This window comes from Gorilla gorilla, chromosome 10, assembly GCF_029281585.2.
Source record: "Gorilla gorilla gorilla isolate KB3781 chromosome 10, NHGRI_mGorGor1-v2.1_pri, whole genome shotgun sequence".
Taxonomy (NCBI): domain Eukaryota; kingdom Metazoa; phylum Chordata; class Mammalia; order Primates; family Hominidae; genus Gorilla; species Gorilla gorilla.
The window spans coordinates 24,166,716-24,179,465 of NC_073234.2; the positions used below are offsets into that span (position 1 = coordinate 24,166,716).

The 12,750-nt window shown below is 38.7% G+C and overlaps 1 protein-coding gene across 2 annotated transcripts; it reads right to left on the bottom strand.

Annotated features, from left to right (window-relative positions):
• Positions 1-4,262: 4,262 nt before the first annotated feature.
• CLEC4E (C-type lectin domain family 4 member E) lies at positions 4,263-12,310 on the bottom strand. 2 transcript variants are annotated; one of them, XM_004052657.5, is made up of 6 exons: positions 11,754-12,310; positions 10,849-10,941; positions 10,208-10,297; positions 8,103-8,254; positions 7,078-7,193; positions 4,293-5,797 (listed from the first exon to the last, which is right to left on the bottom strand). In XM_004052657.5, exons 1-6 carry the CDS (start codon positions 11,788-11,790, stop codon positions 5,626-5,628), a joined length of 660 nt encoding a protein of 219 aa, XP_004052705.2. In that variant the 5' UTR covers positions 11,791-12,310; the 3' UTR covers positions 4,293-5,625. The 2 variants fall into 2 exon arrangements, with proteins under 2 accessions (XP_055214588.1, XP_004052705.2); XM_055358613.2 differs by lacking the exon at positions 8,103-8,254 and having other exon boundaries at positions 4,263-5,797; positions 10,191-10,297.
• Positions 12,311-12,750: the final 440 nt, after the last annotated feature.

The following is a 12,750-nucleotide window of genomic DNA, read 5'->3' on the forward strand; positions in this document are numbered from 1 at the left end:
GATAAATATAAAAAAAATGGGTCCTGTATGGTGGCTCAAGCTTGTAATCCCAGCACTTTGGAAGGCCAAGGTGGGAGGATTACTTGAGGCCAGCAGTTTGAGACCAGCCTGGGCAACATAGTGAGACCCTGTCTCTACAAAAAATTAAAAAATTAGCTGTGTTTGGTGGTGTGCACCTGTAGTCCTAACTACTTGGGAAGCCGATATGGGAGGATTGCTTGAGCCCAGGAAGTTGAGGCTCCAATGAAGCCATGATTGTGCCACTGTACCCTGGCCTGGTGACAGAGTGAGATCCTGTCTCCAAAAAAAGAAAAGATGTCAATATTAACTCCATAAAAAGCAAAATGTAATTAAAAATATGTAGTAAGAATACAGTAAATGGTTCAGCTGTGAATAATATTTACATATTCATACCAGTGCAAATGTTGAATACTGATTTTTAAATAAATGATTATATAGTGATAACAGGGGGATGGGAAAGAGAGAGAGAAAGAAGACTATTCTTGTTTTCATTAGTGTGGAGCTCATAGAAATTATCTAAAACTGAAAAAAATCAAGGAATTATAGTATAAACTTTTGATAGAAATAGAAACATGGAACTCAATAGAAAAGAAGCATCTAAAGGGTTGAATACGATTGCCGCTTAGGTGTGGGAATCAGAAGTGGGCAGGAAACAGCTATTTTTAATTACAATCCTCTAGAAGAATTTGTTTTTTTAAACAATGTGCATATATGTACATAGTGTGCAAATCTATTAATGTAATTAATCTTATCAACATTTTAAAAGGGATGCTAAAGCATCATCTAGTAAAATCAATAAACCACTTAGTGTTAAAACATTTAACAAATAAGAAATGAAAGGAATTTTCTGCAGGGTGTCTACCCCAAACCTGTAGCAACTATTATATTTAATGGTAAGCCATTAGAAGCATTTTCTTTAAGTTTAAGAACAAAACTATAGCAGCTTTATGCAACAATATGTTGGCGTTCCTAACCAGCTCAATATGACCAAAAGAACTGGAAGGGAGTTTTAAAAACCCACAACTATCATTATTTCTAGACCAGAACTGTCCCAGGGAAATATAGTGAAAGGCAAAAATGTGAGTTGCATATGTCTAAATTTTCCAGTAATTATATCAAGAAAGCAAAAAAAAAAAAAAAAAGCCCAAACAGGTGAAATTAATTCTAATAACTTATTTTATTTGAACAAACATATCTAGAACATTATCATTTTGACATGTAATCCATATAAAATTCTTAGTGACATATTTTATATTCTTTTTTCAAATTATCAAAAAACTAGTGTGTATTTTACACTTACAGAATATCTCAATTAGGATAGTGCTTAATAGCCTACTGTGGCTGGTGGCTACTGTACTGGATAGATCAGTTTTTTAGACAGTATAATTATCTACACAGAAAATAAAAGGGAATGTATGGACAAAATGTTTTTAAAAATTAGGAAAGTTAAACAGTGTTTCTGGATAAATTATTATTATACAAAAATCGACAATATAATACTCTGCAAAATGTACAAAATGATATTACACTTACAATGGCAATAGAATTCTAAGATACCCAAGAGTAAACCGTGTGAAATTTTAAAGTTGGTTGCACGACATATATGCTGACCCGCTCAGGCTCTACCTCTCCATCCTGTGCTGAATGACCTGTGTGGACATCCACCTCACCCTGCCCGGTGCCCTGTGGCCCTCCTAGATAGTCCTCCTGCTTCGGCTCAGACACCTTTGCTCAACCACCCCCACGTATGGGCGTCCTCCTCACTCTAGCTCAGGCTTTGAGACTTTGGGCCAGTCCAACCCCCACCAGGATGCCCTGCTGAACCCACTGGCGTTCTGACATCCTTACTTTCTCCTGCTTCCCCCACAATCTCCCCTTTACACTGTCTGGGATCTAACTCTCTGAGGGGTAGTCATGCGCCCCTCTCCCCCTCCCGCATATACATGCACACACGTATAAAGACCACCTTGCTCTGCTCCACCCACGTGCAATGATTTTAGGAGTCATTATCAGGAAACGGAAAGGTAGAAAAGGGGATTGGGAAACAGAAGAGCAAAAACATTTGACTTAATTGTTGATTGTTTATAATTTTTTGTTTGTTTTGTTTTGTTTTTTACTTCAGAGGGACCTTCTGGGAAATAACTCTTTTTCGTAATCTATAAAGGCTATAACATTCTTGAACTCAGTAATTCTTCAATTTCACTTCAATTTTTTAAACGTTTGAGGTAATGAATGTGCTAATTACCCTGGTTTGATTAATATAGAGCCTACACATGTATTGAAACATCGCATTGTATCCCACAAATGTGTACAATTATTATGTGTCAATCAAAACCAAAATAAAATTTAAAAAATTAAAGCATTATCTGTTGTATAATTCCTTTCTAAAAGTGTGTCAATGCATGTGTGTATGTGTGTATACATGTAAATATATATATATATTTGGGTTTTTTTAACTCTTTGTTTTTCCATCTTTTCATCTAACTCTTGAAGTCATAGGGGAGAAAAAGTAGCATCTTTTTCTCACCAATTGCAAGGTTCATGGCTGAGGCCCTTATAACAAAACACAGATTAACAAGAGAAAACCATACAGATGTATTTAACGTAAGTTTTACATGACATGAGAGCCTTCAGAAATGAACACTCAAAAAACAGAGAAATCTATGTAAATTTTGTGCTAAGCCTCATGAAGTGGATAGTTGTGAAAAAAAAAAACATGGTTAGACAAAAAGCGATATGATCTAATGATAATAACCTAATAAGACTTAGCAAGGCCTGTTTGTTCAGGTTCTTCTTGGCTTCCCTGTATGACATTCTTTCCTTTTGGGTATAGAGCAGGACACCTGTCATAGGAGAGTGTTCAGAGGAGAAAGGAGGAAGAAGGTCAGATATGACCTTCCTAGATGCTATGGCCTGCTTCCGGTAAGAAGGACAAGAGAAAGATGGCCGGGCGCGGTGGCTCACGCCTGTAATCCCAGCACTTTGGGAGGCCGAGGTGGGCGGATCACGAGGTCAGGAGATCGAGACCACGGTGAAACCCCATCTCTACTAAAAATACAAAAAGTTAGCCGGGCGCAGTGGCGGGCGCCTGTAGTCCCAGCTACTCGGGAGGCTGAGGCAGGAGAATGGCGTGAACCCGGGAGGCGGAGCTTGCAGTGAGCCGAGATTGCACCACTGCACTCCAGCCTGGGAGACAGAGCGAGACTCTGTCTCAAAAAAAAAAAAAAAAAAAAAAGAAAGATGAGAGTGGACTTCCCGCTTTTGCGGTTTTCTCAGTTCCCAAGGTGCCATATTTTGAGGTAGCATTTCCTGCACCCCATTAAAGGCATAAAAAGTTTCCTGGAGTGACATTCATGATAATTATTACTGCAACTTGGAATTGGAATTTTAAAAATTTTCATCTTTCTATAATTGTGATCTGTAGGAATTTTTGGTAATGAACATGTGTCATTTTTACAAAAAATAGTAATTTTTCTTTAAAAAAATTGGGGACCCATATAGTAATATGTAAATCTTAACAGTAGTTTATTTTGGGAATATGCTTTTAAGAATATGTATCATTAATTAATCTACTATTCTTTGAAAATGTCTGGGTTTTCTGGTGCCTAAGGTGGTAAAGTGTTTGTGTAACCCCACTTATAAGATATTATACTTTAAAACAATTTCAATTGGATGATCTACTTCTCAAAAAATAATTTTCCTAATAGATAATTTATGTTCCAATAATCTTTAACCACTAAACCCTTAGCAATTCTTTCTTTCCTTGGCAAACTGTAAAGACAAGTTTAGTTTTATAAACTTGTCTTTAAAACTTGTCTTTAAACTTAAATTCTAAATATATATGGAGAAATAATATGGAATAATATTTCCATATGTCTTTCAATCTAGAAATAAAACTTAAATTATAGCCACCTTCAGAGAAACACCAATGAACAAAAAAAAGTCTTTCAGCATCTCCTTATTGATGTTCATGATTTTAAAAAAGGGAATTAGAAAGTTGAAAGTATGTTTAAAATTACTTTTAGGTTAAATAATGTTTGGCTTAAAGATGTGTTGATTTCAAAACCAGATTGTCACAATGCCTAAGAGAAATAAACTTTTGCAATGAAAGCTGATGTGTTATATTCACTTGTCCAGTTGAATTTTCTCATTCAGTGATTACACGTGGTGTCCAGTGATTGAATTTTGAGGGTCTCCTCATGGCACTTTGTGCAAGAAACATGGTTATGAAAGCTGCCACGTTATTGATGTACTCTTTAATAACGTCATCAGTATTGGTAGAATTTTATGCAATAAATGAATGGGCTATTACTGGATACATACTCAGAGAAATATAAATCTTTCTACCATAAAGACACATGCACATGAATGTTCACTGCAGCACTCTTCACAATAGCAAAAACATGGAATCAATCTAAATGTGAGTCAACAATAGATTGGATAGAGAAAATGTGATACATAGATACCATGGAATACTATGCAGCCTTAAAAAAGAAGATTATGTCTTTTGTGGGAACATCGGTAGAACTGGAGACCATTATCCTTAGCAAACACGGGAACAGAAAACCAAATACTGCATGTCTTCACTTATAAGTGGGAGCTAAATGATGAGAATTCATAAACACAAAGAAGGGAATAACAGACACTGGAGTCTACTTGAGGGCGGAAGGTAGGAGGAGGGAGAGGAGCAGAAAAAAACAATATTAGGCACTGGGCTTAATACCTGGGTGATGAAATAATCTGTACAACAAACCTCCACGACATGAGTTTACCTATATAAAAAGCCTTTAACATGTACCCCCGAAAGCTAAAATAAAAGTTAAAAAATAATGGATGGGCTTGAGACAGGAAAGTGTGGAGATGAATGTTCTCTTAGAATAAATTGACTACTGGACTCGGGTCCTAGCTGAGCAATAGATACAAAATCTGATGAGATCCATTCAGTCAATTGAAAATAAGGCAGAGCAAAGGAAGCCCCAGGGATGAGTGGACTTGGTTACAGCCTGTTTGGAGCTGATGGCTGGCATGCCCTTCCCTAAGAAGGTGCAGTGGAGGCCTGTAGCCAGAAAGGCCACACCAGTATTCTGAGCAGGAATAAGTTTCATGACTTGAAGAAGCTTCTTACTCATTATACAGGGGAGTAAAGAGACGATATATGCTGGGGCAGGAGATAAGAACGGTATGAAACCAAGAAGAGAAGACAGACTTGTCAGAAGCTAGAAAGATGAGGACCTGCTACAGAGCCCGGATTCAGGAGATTGTTGAAAGGCACCTTCCAAAATCCCCTTCTTTGCTAGACTCTGTCTTGGCTCCGTGTCCCTGTACTTTCATACAAACACTCAAAAACGAGGCAAATGTAGCAAAAGGTAGTGAATTGCTTTGTAAATTCTGGGAAGAGGACCTGAGACTAACGTAGAGAGAAAATGCGCTTCAGCCAGTAACATGAATTATAACATTTAAAACTACTTATTTTTATTTATATCAGAGTAACAAATACTTATGAAGTCCTTTGAAGTTCAGTGCACAAATTTCTCGTGTGGGGCGGTGGGTGTGGCCATGTTCTTGTTCTTCCTTCTTTACACATTTGAGTTGTGCCTTCTGTTCTTAAAGAGATTTTCCTTTGTTCAAAGGATTTATTCCTACCATTTCACAAATCCGAAAATAATTGAGGAAACAGGTTACATCATTCCAATTTTGCCTTGGGTTTGAAGAGTCTCTCATGGTGGCACAGTCCTCCAGGGTAGCTATGTTGTTGGGCTCCCCTACATCCCAGAAGCTGAAAAAGAATGACATAGGAGACTTAAAATCCCAGCAAAAAGAGGTAAAGTAACCTAATATACTAGGCAAATTACATTTGTGTTATTTAACCTCACAACAATTTTGCGAGGTAGGTATTATAATGTCCATTTTATTGAAGAAGAAAAGGAACCTCAGGTAACTAAACTAGTTGTCGAAGTCACAGTTTGTGAGTACTGAAGCTGAACTGGATCTTTCTGACTTTCTATTCTGTCCTGTTCCTTTGTTCCTTTTCTATTCTGTCCTGTTCCTTAGCTATAGAATGAGAAGTTATGGGGAAGATTGATATTCTGATAGATTTGTTTTCTTCACACTCATACCTCATATCGGCTTAACTCTCTTTATTCTGCACAGAGTGTGTATTAACTTAGGTGCATCCTGCAGTGGTGTTACAGTGTGGTAGTGAAGCAGCATTTCTAACATGTCAGAGTATCTCTGTTGTACTCTTAGAACTGCTCATTATTTAAGTCACTTAACTCTGCTGAGTTTTAGTTTCCTCAAATGCTAAATAAAGATTAATAATACTGATACATTCCAAGAAAGTGTAATTTAGGTAAAATGAAATAATAAATGAGAAAAAAACTTAAAAATGCTATGCTCTATCAGGAAGAATACCTAATGGATGCTGGACTTAATACCCGGGTCATGGGATGATTTGTGCAGCAAAGCACCACGGCACATGTTTACCTATGTAACTTGCACATCCTGCACATGTACCCTGGAACTTAAAATAAAAGTTGAAGAAAAGAAAAAAGAAAAAAACTTACTTACTCCCTAACAAATCATGAGAATCAACATATATAGCAAAATATTTTATATATCAATTAACCAATCTAACAAAAAAAGCATATCCACAATAAAAAATGCTATGTTCTAATGATGTGAGGCTATTATTAAGGCGAAAAGAGACATTATCAAGAGATTCTCATTTTTCACTGCATAAGAACCTGCTGTCTTTCTCAACTTACTATTTTTTTCCTCATTTCCTTCAGTTTTGGGGAATAAGACTCTTAATTCCACCTCTCGTCTCTTTTGCATTCTCAGTGAATGATTCTTCAGTTCATTTTCATTTATTATTTCCCCTTTATTCTTGAGACAATTTCAGGAAAGGAGAGAAGTGGGTGCTTGTACTTCTCCTTCATCTTTTCTACCTTACCTCTTCTCTTTCCTGCATTTAATACCACCACCAATAATGGACCTGATCTATTGCAGGTAACAGAAGGAGGTTTCAAGAACTCCTCTCAATAGGAGGGTAATTACCTCAGAGACTTTGTCAAAGGTGTGCCGTCCACCCATTGCCACTGACCCTCGACAACCTGGTCTGACAGTCCAATAAAAAACTCTCTCATTTTAGGTTTCTTGTAGGAAAGGAATTCCTATGGAAGATACAAAATAAAAGGAGATCAGTTATTTTAGTTTTGAATAAACGTTGCTAGTAATTGTTATTCAAAGAGGTAAGAGTCTGGATGAGATCCTAGCACTTTGGGAGGCCGAGGCGGGTGGATCACCTGAGGTCAGGAGTTCGAGACCAGCTTGACCAACATGGCGAAACCCTGTCTCTACTAAAAGTATAAAAAAAATTGCCAGGCATGGTGGCGGTTGCCTGTAGTCCCAGCTACTTGGGAGGCTGAGGCAGGAGAATCGCTTGAATCTGGGAGGCAGAGGTTGCAGTGAGCCGAGATTGCGCCACTGCACTCCAGCCTGGGCAACACAGCAAGACTCCATCTCAAAAAATAAAAAAGAATCTGGATGAGAAATAACAGATAAATGAAACTGTAAGATCATGAGGATTATCTACTGATTTTTTTTGTGGTAAAATATACATAACATAAAATTAAACTGAAAAAATAACCTTCAACAGAAAAGGAGATCCTCAATAATTCTTTCAAAGTTTATCTACTATTATTGGTGGCCAAATTTATTGAATATATCTAGCGCAAAATATTATTAATCACAGCTTAAAGAAAACGGACAGTATTTGCTTCTCTTCTTTCATATAATATGTTCATAAACATAACGATTCGTCTAAAATTAACACTTCCAACCCTCTTTTTTCCCCTTGCCTAACTAAAGGAACTCCACATGGAAATTCCCTTTTTCTTAGGTTCTTCTAGGAAGGAAAATAAATTAAGGTAGGCAGTGACTTTACCGAAATAGTAAGAACAGCATGCATTTTAGTACATTCATTAACAATAGTCATTGGGGGTCAAGCACTGTGCATATGTATGAAAAGAGAGGTGGACCATGTGGGGAATGTTACACTGGCATCGGAGGACTCCAGCTACCTGCTCCTCCTGTGAGTTGATAACCACCAGGTGAGCCCCCATGGCTGAGCAGTTCTTTAAACTTAACGCCCAGGAAATGGTGTCAGTAGAAAAGAAGTAGCAGCTGGATTGAAAATATTCCCATTTCAATGGACAACAATTCTTGACTGAACCTAGGATGAGAGATGTTTCAGTGAGTGTCACAGGTGAACCGAATAAGAAAACCCAAAGCTTCATCTGGCCCCATGGAGTCCTCATTTAAGTCAGAAGCCTTGGAATCACTTGTTCATACCCCACATCTTAGTATCTAAGACTTTAGATAATTCCAATGTCAAGAAACATAAACAGAATTTTTTTGGTCTTTTGAACATAATTCTCATTCTCTGGATGTCAGTGCCAGGAAATGCAACTATATATGCAAACTATCTTAGTTATGCTATTGCTATAGAACCTTATTATCTGTTCTTAGACTACTAATGTCAGAGAAATTTATGCATTTTATTTGGGTGACCCCCAAAGAGCCATCTCTTATGTTACCTAAACAATGTATCCTCAATCAAATCTCCATACTGTAGTGTATAGATGGGTTAGATGTGGGCGGCAAGCCACCCAGGCGCTGAGGCAAGAGACGGAGGACACGAGCTGTTCAAGTATAATAAAATATAAAACAAGAATAGTTATACCAGATATAGATCTTAGATATGATTATATATGAATATCATTAATCATTAGTTTGTAGCAATTACTTTCTATTCCAATATTATAATAATCCTCTCTCTATAATCATAGCCAAGGAAAAACCAGGCCGTACAGAGCTACAAGCTGAGGGGACATAGTGAGTTGTGACCAGAAGACAAGAGTGCGAGCCTTCCGTTATGCCTGGACAGGGCCACCAGAGGGCTCCTTGGTCTAGCGGTGACGCCAGCGTCTGGGAAGACGCCTGTGGCCAGGCGGACCATGGTCTAGCGGTAGCGTTAAGTGTCAAGGAAAAACACCCGCTACTTAGCAGACCGGGAAAGGGAGTCTCCCTTTCCCCGGGGGAGTTTAGAGAAGACTCTGCTCTTCCACCTCTTGTGGAGGGCCTGACATCACTCAGGCTCGCCCACAGTTATCCAGAGGCCTAACCGTCTCCCTGTGATGCTGTGCTTCAGTGGTCACACTCCTAGTCCGCCTTCATGTTCCATCCTGTACACCTGGCTCTGCCTTCTAGATAGCAGTAGTAAATTAGCGAAAGTACTAATAGTCCCTGATATGCAGAAATAATAGTGTAAGCTGTCTTTCTCTCTGTCTCCTCTCCCTCTCTGCCTCGGCTGCCAGGCAGGGATGGTCCCCCTGTCCAGTGGACACATGACCCACGTGACCTTACCTATCATTGGAGATGACTCACACTCTCTACCCTGCCCCTTTCACCTTGTATCCAATAAATAACAGCACAGCCAGACATTCGGGGCCACTACCGGTGTCCGCGCATTGGTGGTAGTGGTCCCTGGGGCCCAGCTGCCTTTTCTTTTATCTCTTTGTCTTGTGTCTTTATTTCTACACGCTCTCGTCGCCGGACACAGGGAGAGACCCACCGACCCTGTGGGGCTGGTCCCTACAGTTAGATTTCTTAGAATTACAGAACTTTTGCCTTTGAGGTCTATTATAAATAATTCTTCTAACTTCTCTCAATTTAATGGTGAGAAAATTATAGCTCAGAGAAGGAAGTCACTTTTTTAGTGTCATGTAGCATTTTGCTAGGACTTGCAACAGGATGACATAGAAGAGCATAGAGAGTATATTTGTGAGATATTTATAAATTCTCTACTCCATACGTTTTTTCTCCATACGTTTTTCTCATTTTGGAAGTAGGTGAATGAAAAAAAAGTACACTCCTGGGAATAATACCTTCCACTTCCAGATTTACTGTTCAGACATACACCTCAAATTTATTCTAAAAGTTTACTATAATGTCCCCAAGACTTTCTGCCCCAATGCTAATTGCATCACCAAATTTCTAGGATTTTACATTTTGCTTTTGAAAAATAAGACCTAATCCAGCTATATCTCACCTGTCCCAAAGTCAATCTAGAAGCCAGGAAATGTTGCTATGTAAATTTTGATGTTCACTTTTGGGACTATTATACCTGATCCATAATTGTAGCAGGAGAGCTCTGTGAAATTCTCAGGTAGCTGAAACTTTTTCTCATCACAGGTTTGAAAGATGCGATATGTCACTGTAAAAGAAAGGGCATAATATTTGTTAGTCTTATTTTGGTTAAAAATGTCAGTTCCCTCAGTTTTGTATTTATAACAAAAGTGCCAATAATTATCATGTTTTTTCTTACAATCTGCTTTTTCTTACGACCCAGAGAGAATAGATATGTTTGCACTACCTCTTATGCCAAGTCCAACTCTCTCTACCCTTCCTTCCAAAAGCAATTAGTCATATCTCCGGTGCCGACCAGTAGTTCAAGCTCTAAGGCAGACTCTCCTAGAGAAGGTTACACTAATGATAGAGGCTGAAAGAGGAGGATTCAGGATTGCCAAGGAAGTGAAAAATGTCTATCATGAAAAGTAAGTCACAGGTGATTAAAATTCAGAAACAGTTCCCTGCTTGTTGAGGTTTCTGGTTTGAGAAATAACCTAGAGATTAATAGGAAAAAAAAAAAAAAGAGTGAAATAGAAAGACCCTTTGAGGGAAAAGAGAGTCTACAGGCAGCATGGAAGAGTTTTCTCCTAATATGCACCAGGAAGAATTAAATTGAATTTGACCTTCAGAACCCACCAACACATCTGGTGATGAAACAGGCACTGAGAAATAGGATGGGGATCCCAGCAACAGTCCATAAGAACATTTGGGAAGAGAAGCATCCTCTCTCTGTAGAAAGAAAGACACAAACATGATCAATCTTCCCTAAGAAAGGTACAAAAGAGATAGAAGAGATTCTTATTCATCCTTACTTATTTCCTTCTACTTCCATTGTTTGTACTGAGTAATTCCCAAATTTCAGCATGCTTCAGAATCACTTGGAGGGTTTATGGAAACACAGATTGCTGACTCTTACCCCCAGAGTTAGCAACTCAGTAGAGTTTGTATGGAACCAACAAGTTCCCAGGGGCTACTGCTGCTGCTGGTCTGAGGACCACACGTTTAGCACCCCTGGAGTAAGACTCTGACTCATGAACTCAGATATACAATTTTTCCTTTCTAAGCCTCTCAGTTAAATTTTTTTCAGTATTTTCTAAGGCCCCCCTTCTTTCTTTTTCTTTCTTTTCCCTTTTCTCGTCTTTACTTTTCTTGTCCTTCTCCTGATCTTTTTTTTTTTCTGTGTCTCACTTTTCAAGTGCTTTGTAAATTAGGTAAAATGTTAACAGTCATCTAATAGTTCCTCTCTTCCTCCCATTAAACATTTTACAGACAAAGAGAGTTCCAGAGAAGTGAAGTGACTTGCCAAAAGGGACACAATGTATTGCAGAAAGGGTGGAAACTGTGATAGCTCTCCCTTAGCTAGAGCCCAGCAGGCTTTCTGGTATAAGAAATAGTCTTTAAATCTCTCTCTCTCTCTTCCTCTGTCCCCCCCTTTTTTTTTAACTTCAGTGAATACTTTTCTATTGTCCTGTCTTTCACCATACTTATCACTTGTTCCAAAAAGAGATCTACGGAAGAAAAGGAAGAGTTGCAGATTTTACCTGTGCATTGTGATTCAGATGATTTAGATGAATTCATTTTTTCTCTCTCTTTGGTTTTTTGTTTCTCTCTCTCTCTTTTTCCCTCCCTCCCTCTCTTTCTTTCTCCTCAGGAGTGTTTTGTTGGTAAGATTCAGGGAGAATGAATCTTGAAAGATAAACACTTTGTTTTTTAGGAAGTTCAGCTCCGATAGATGTAGAATATTAACTTGTTCTGTGGCTACGCATTAAGTCAGGATTTCCTTTCTTGCATAAGGAGGACAAGGAAGTTTATTGGACAGCATGTCAGTTCTCTTCACTCCATGTAACAACAAAATGAGGAAATTATGAAATGGTAAGCATCAACACAAATAGGCTAGCCATGGGGAAATAGGAGAGTTTTTTTTAAATGTTGTTTCGTTTCGTTGGACCAAATGTCTCTAGTTTCTTCAAGGCATAACTCATCCCCCAGTTTTCCCTTGACAATATGGAGCTCACCTCTGCACTCTGAATTTCACTTTGGATCTGTACCATCCACACATTTGGTAACTGAAAAGAAGACTTAGACAACATAGCACAAAGCTGGGCATATAGTGTATGTATTTAGGACATGGCAACCTGAATTTTTTCATCTTTTTTTTTTTTTTTTTTTTTTTTTTTGAGGCAGAGTCTGGCTCTGTCGTCCAGGCTGGAGTGCAGTGGCATGATCTCTGCTCACTGCAAGCTCCGCCTCCCGGGTTCAAGCCATTCTCCTGCCTCAGCCTCCCGAGTAGCTAGGACTACAGGCGCTCACCACCACGCCTGGCTAATTTTTTGTATTTTTAGCAGAGACGGGGTTTCACTGTGGTCGTCAGGATGGTTTCGATCTCCTGACCTCGTGATCCGCCCACCTCAGCCTCCCAAAGTGCTGAGATTACAGGCGTGAGCCACCGCGCCTGGCCTCTTTTTCATCTTTTATGGTTTTTCTTTCTTCTTCATTTGCAGCTCTTGAATATTCTAATGTTGTGGATTTATGTCCCTC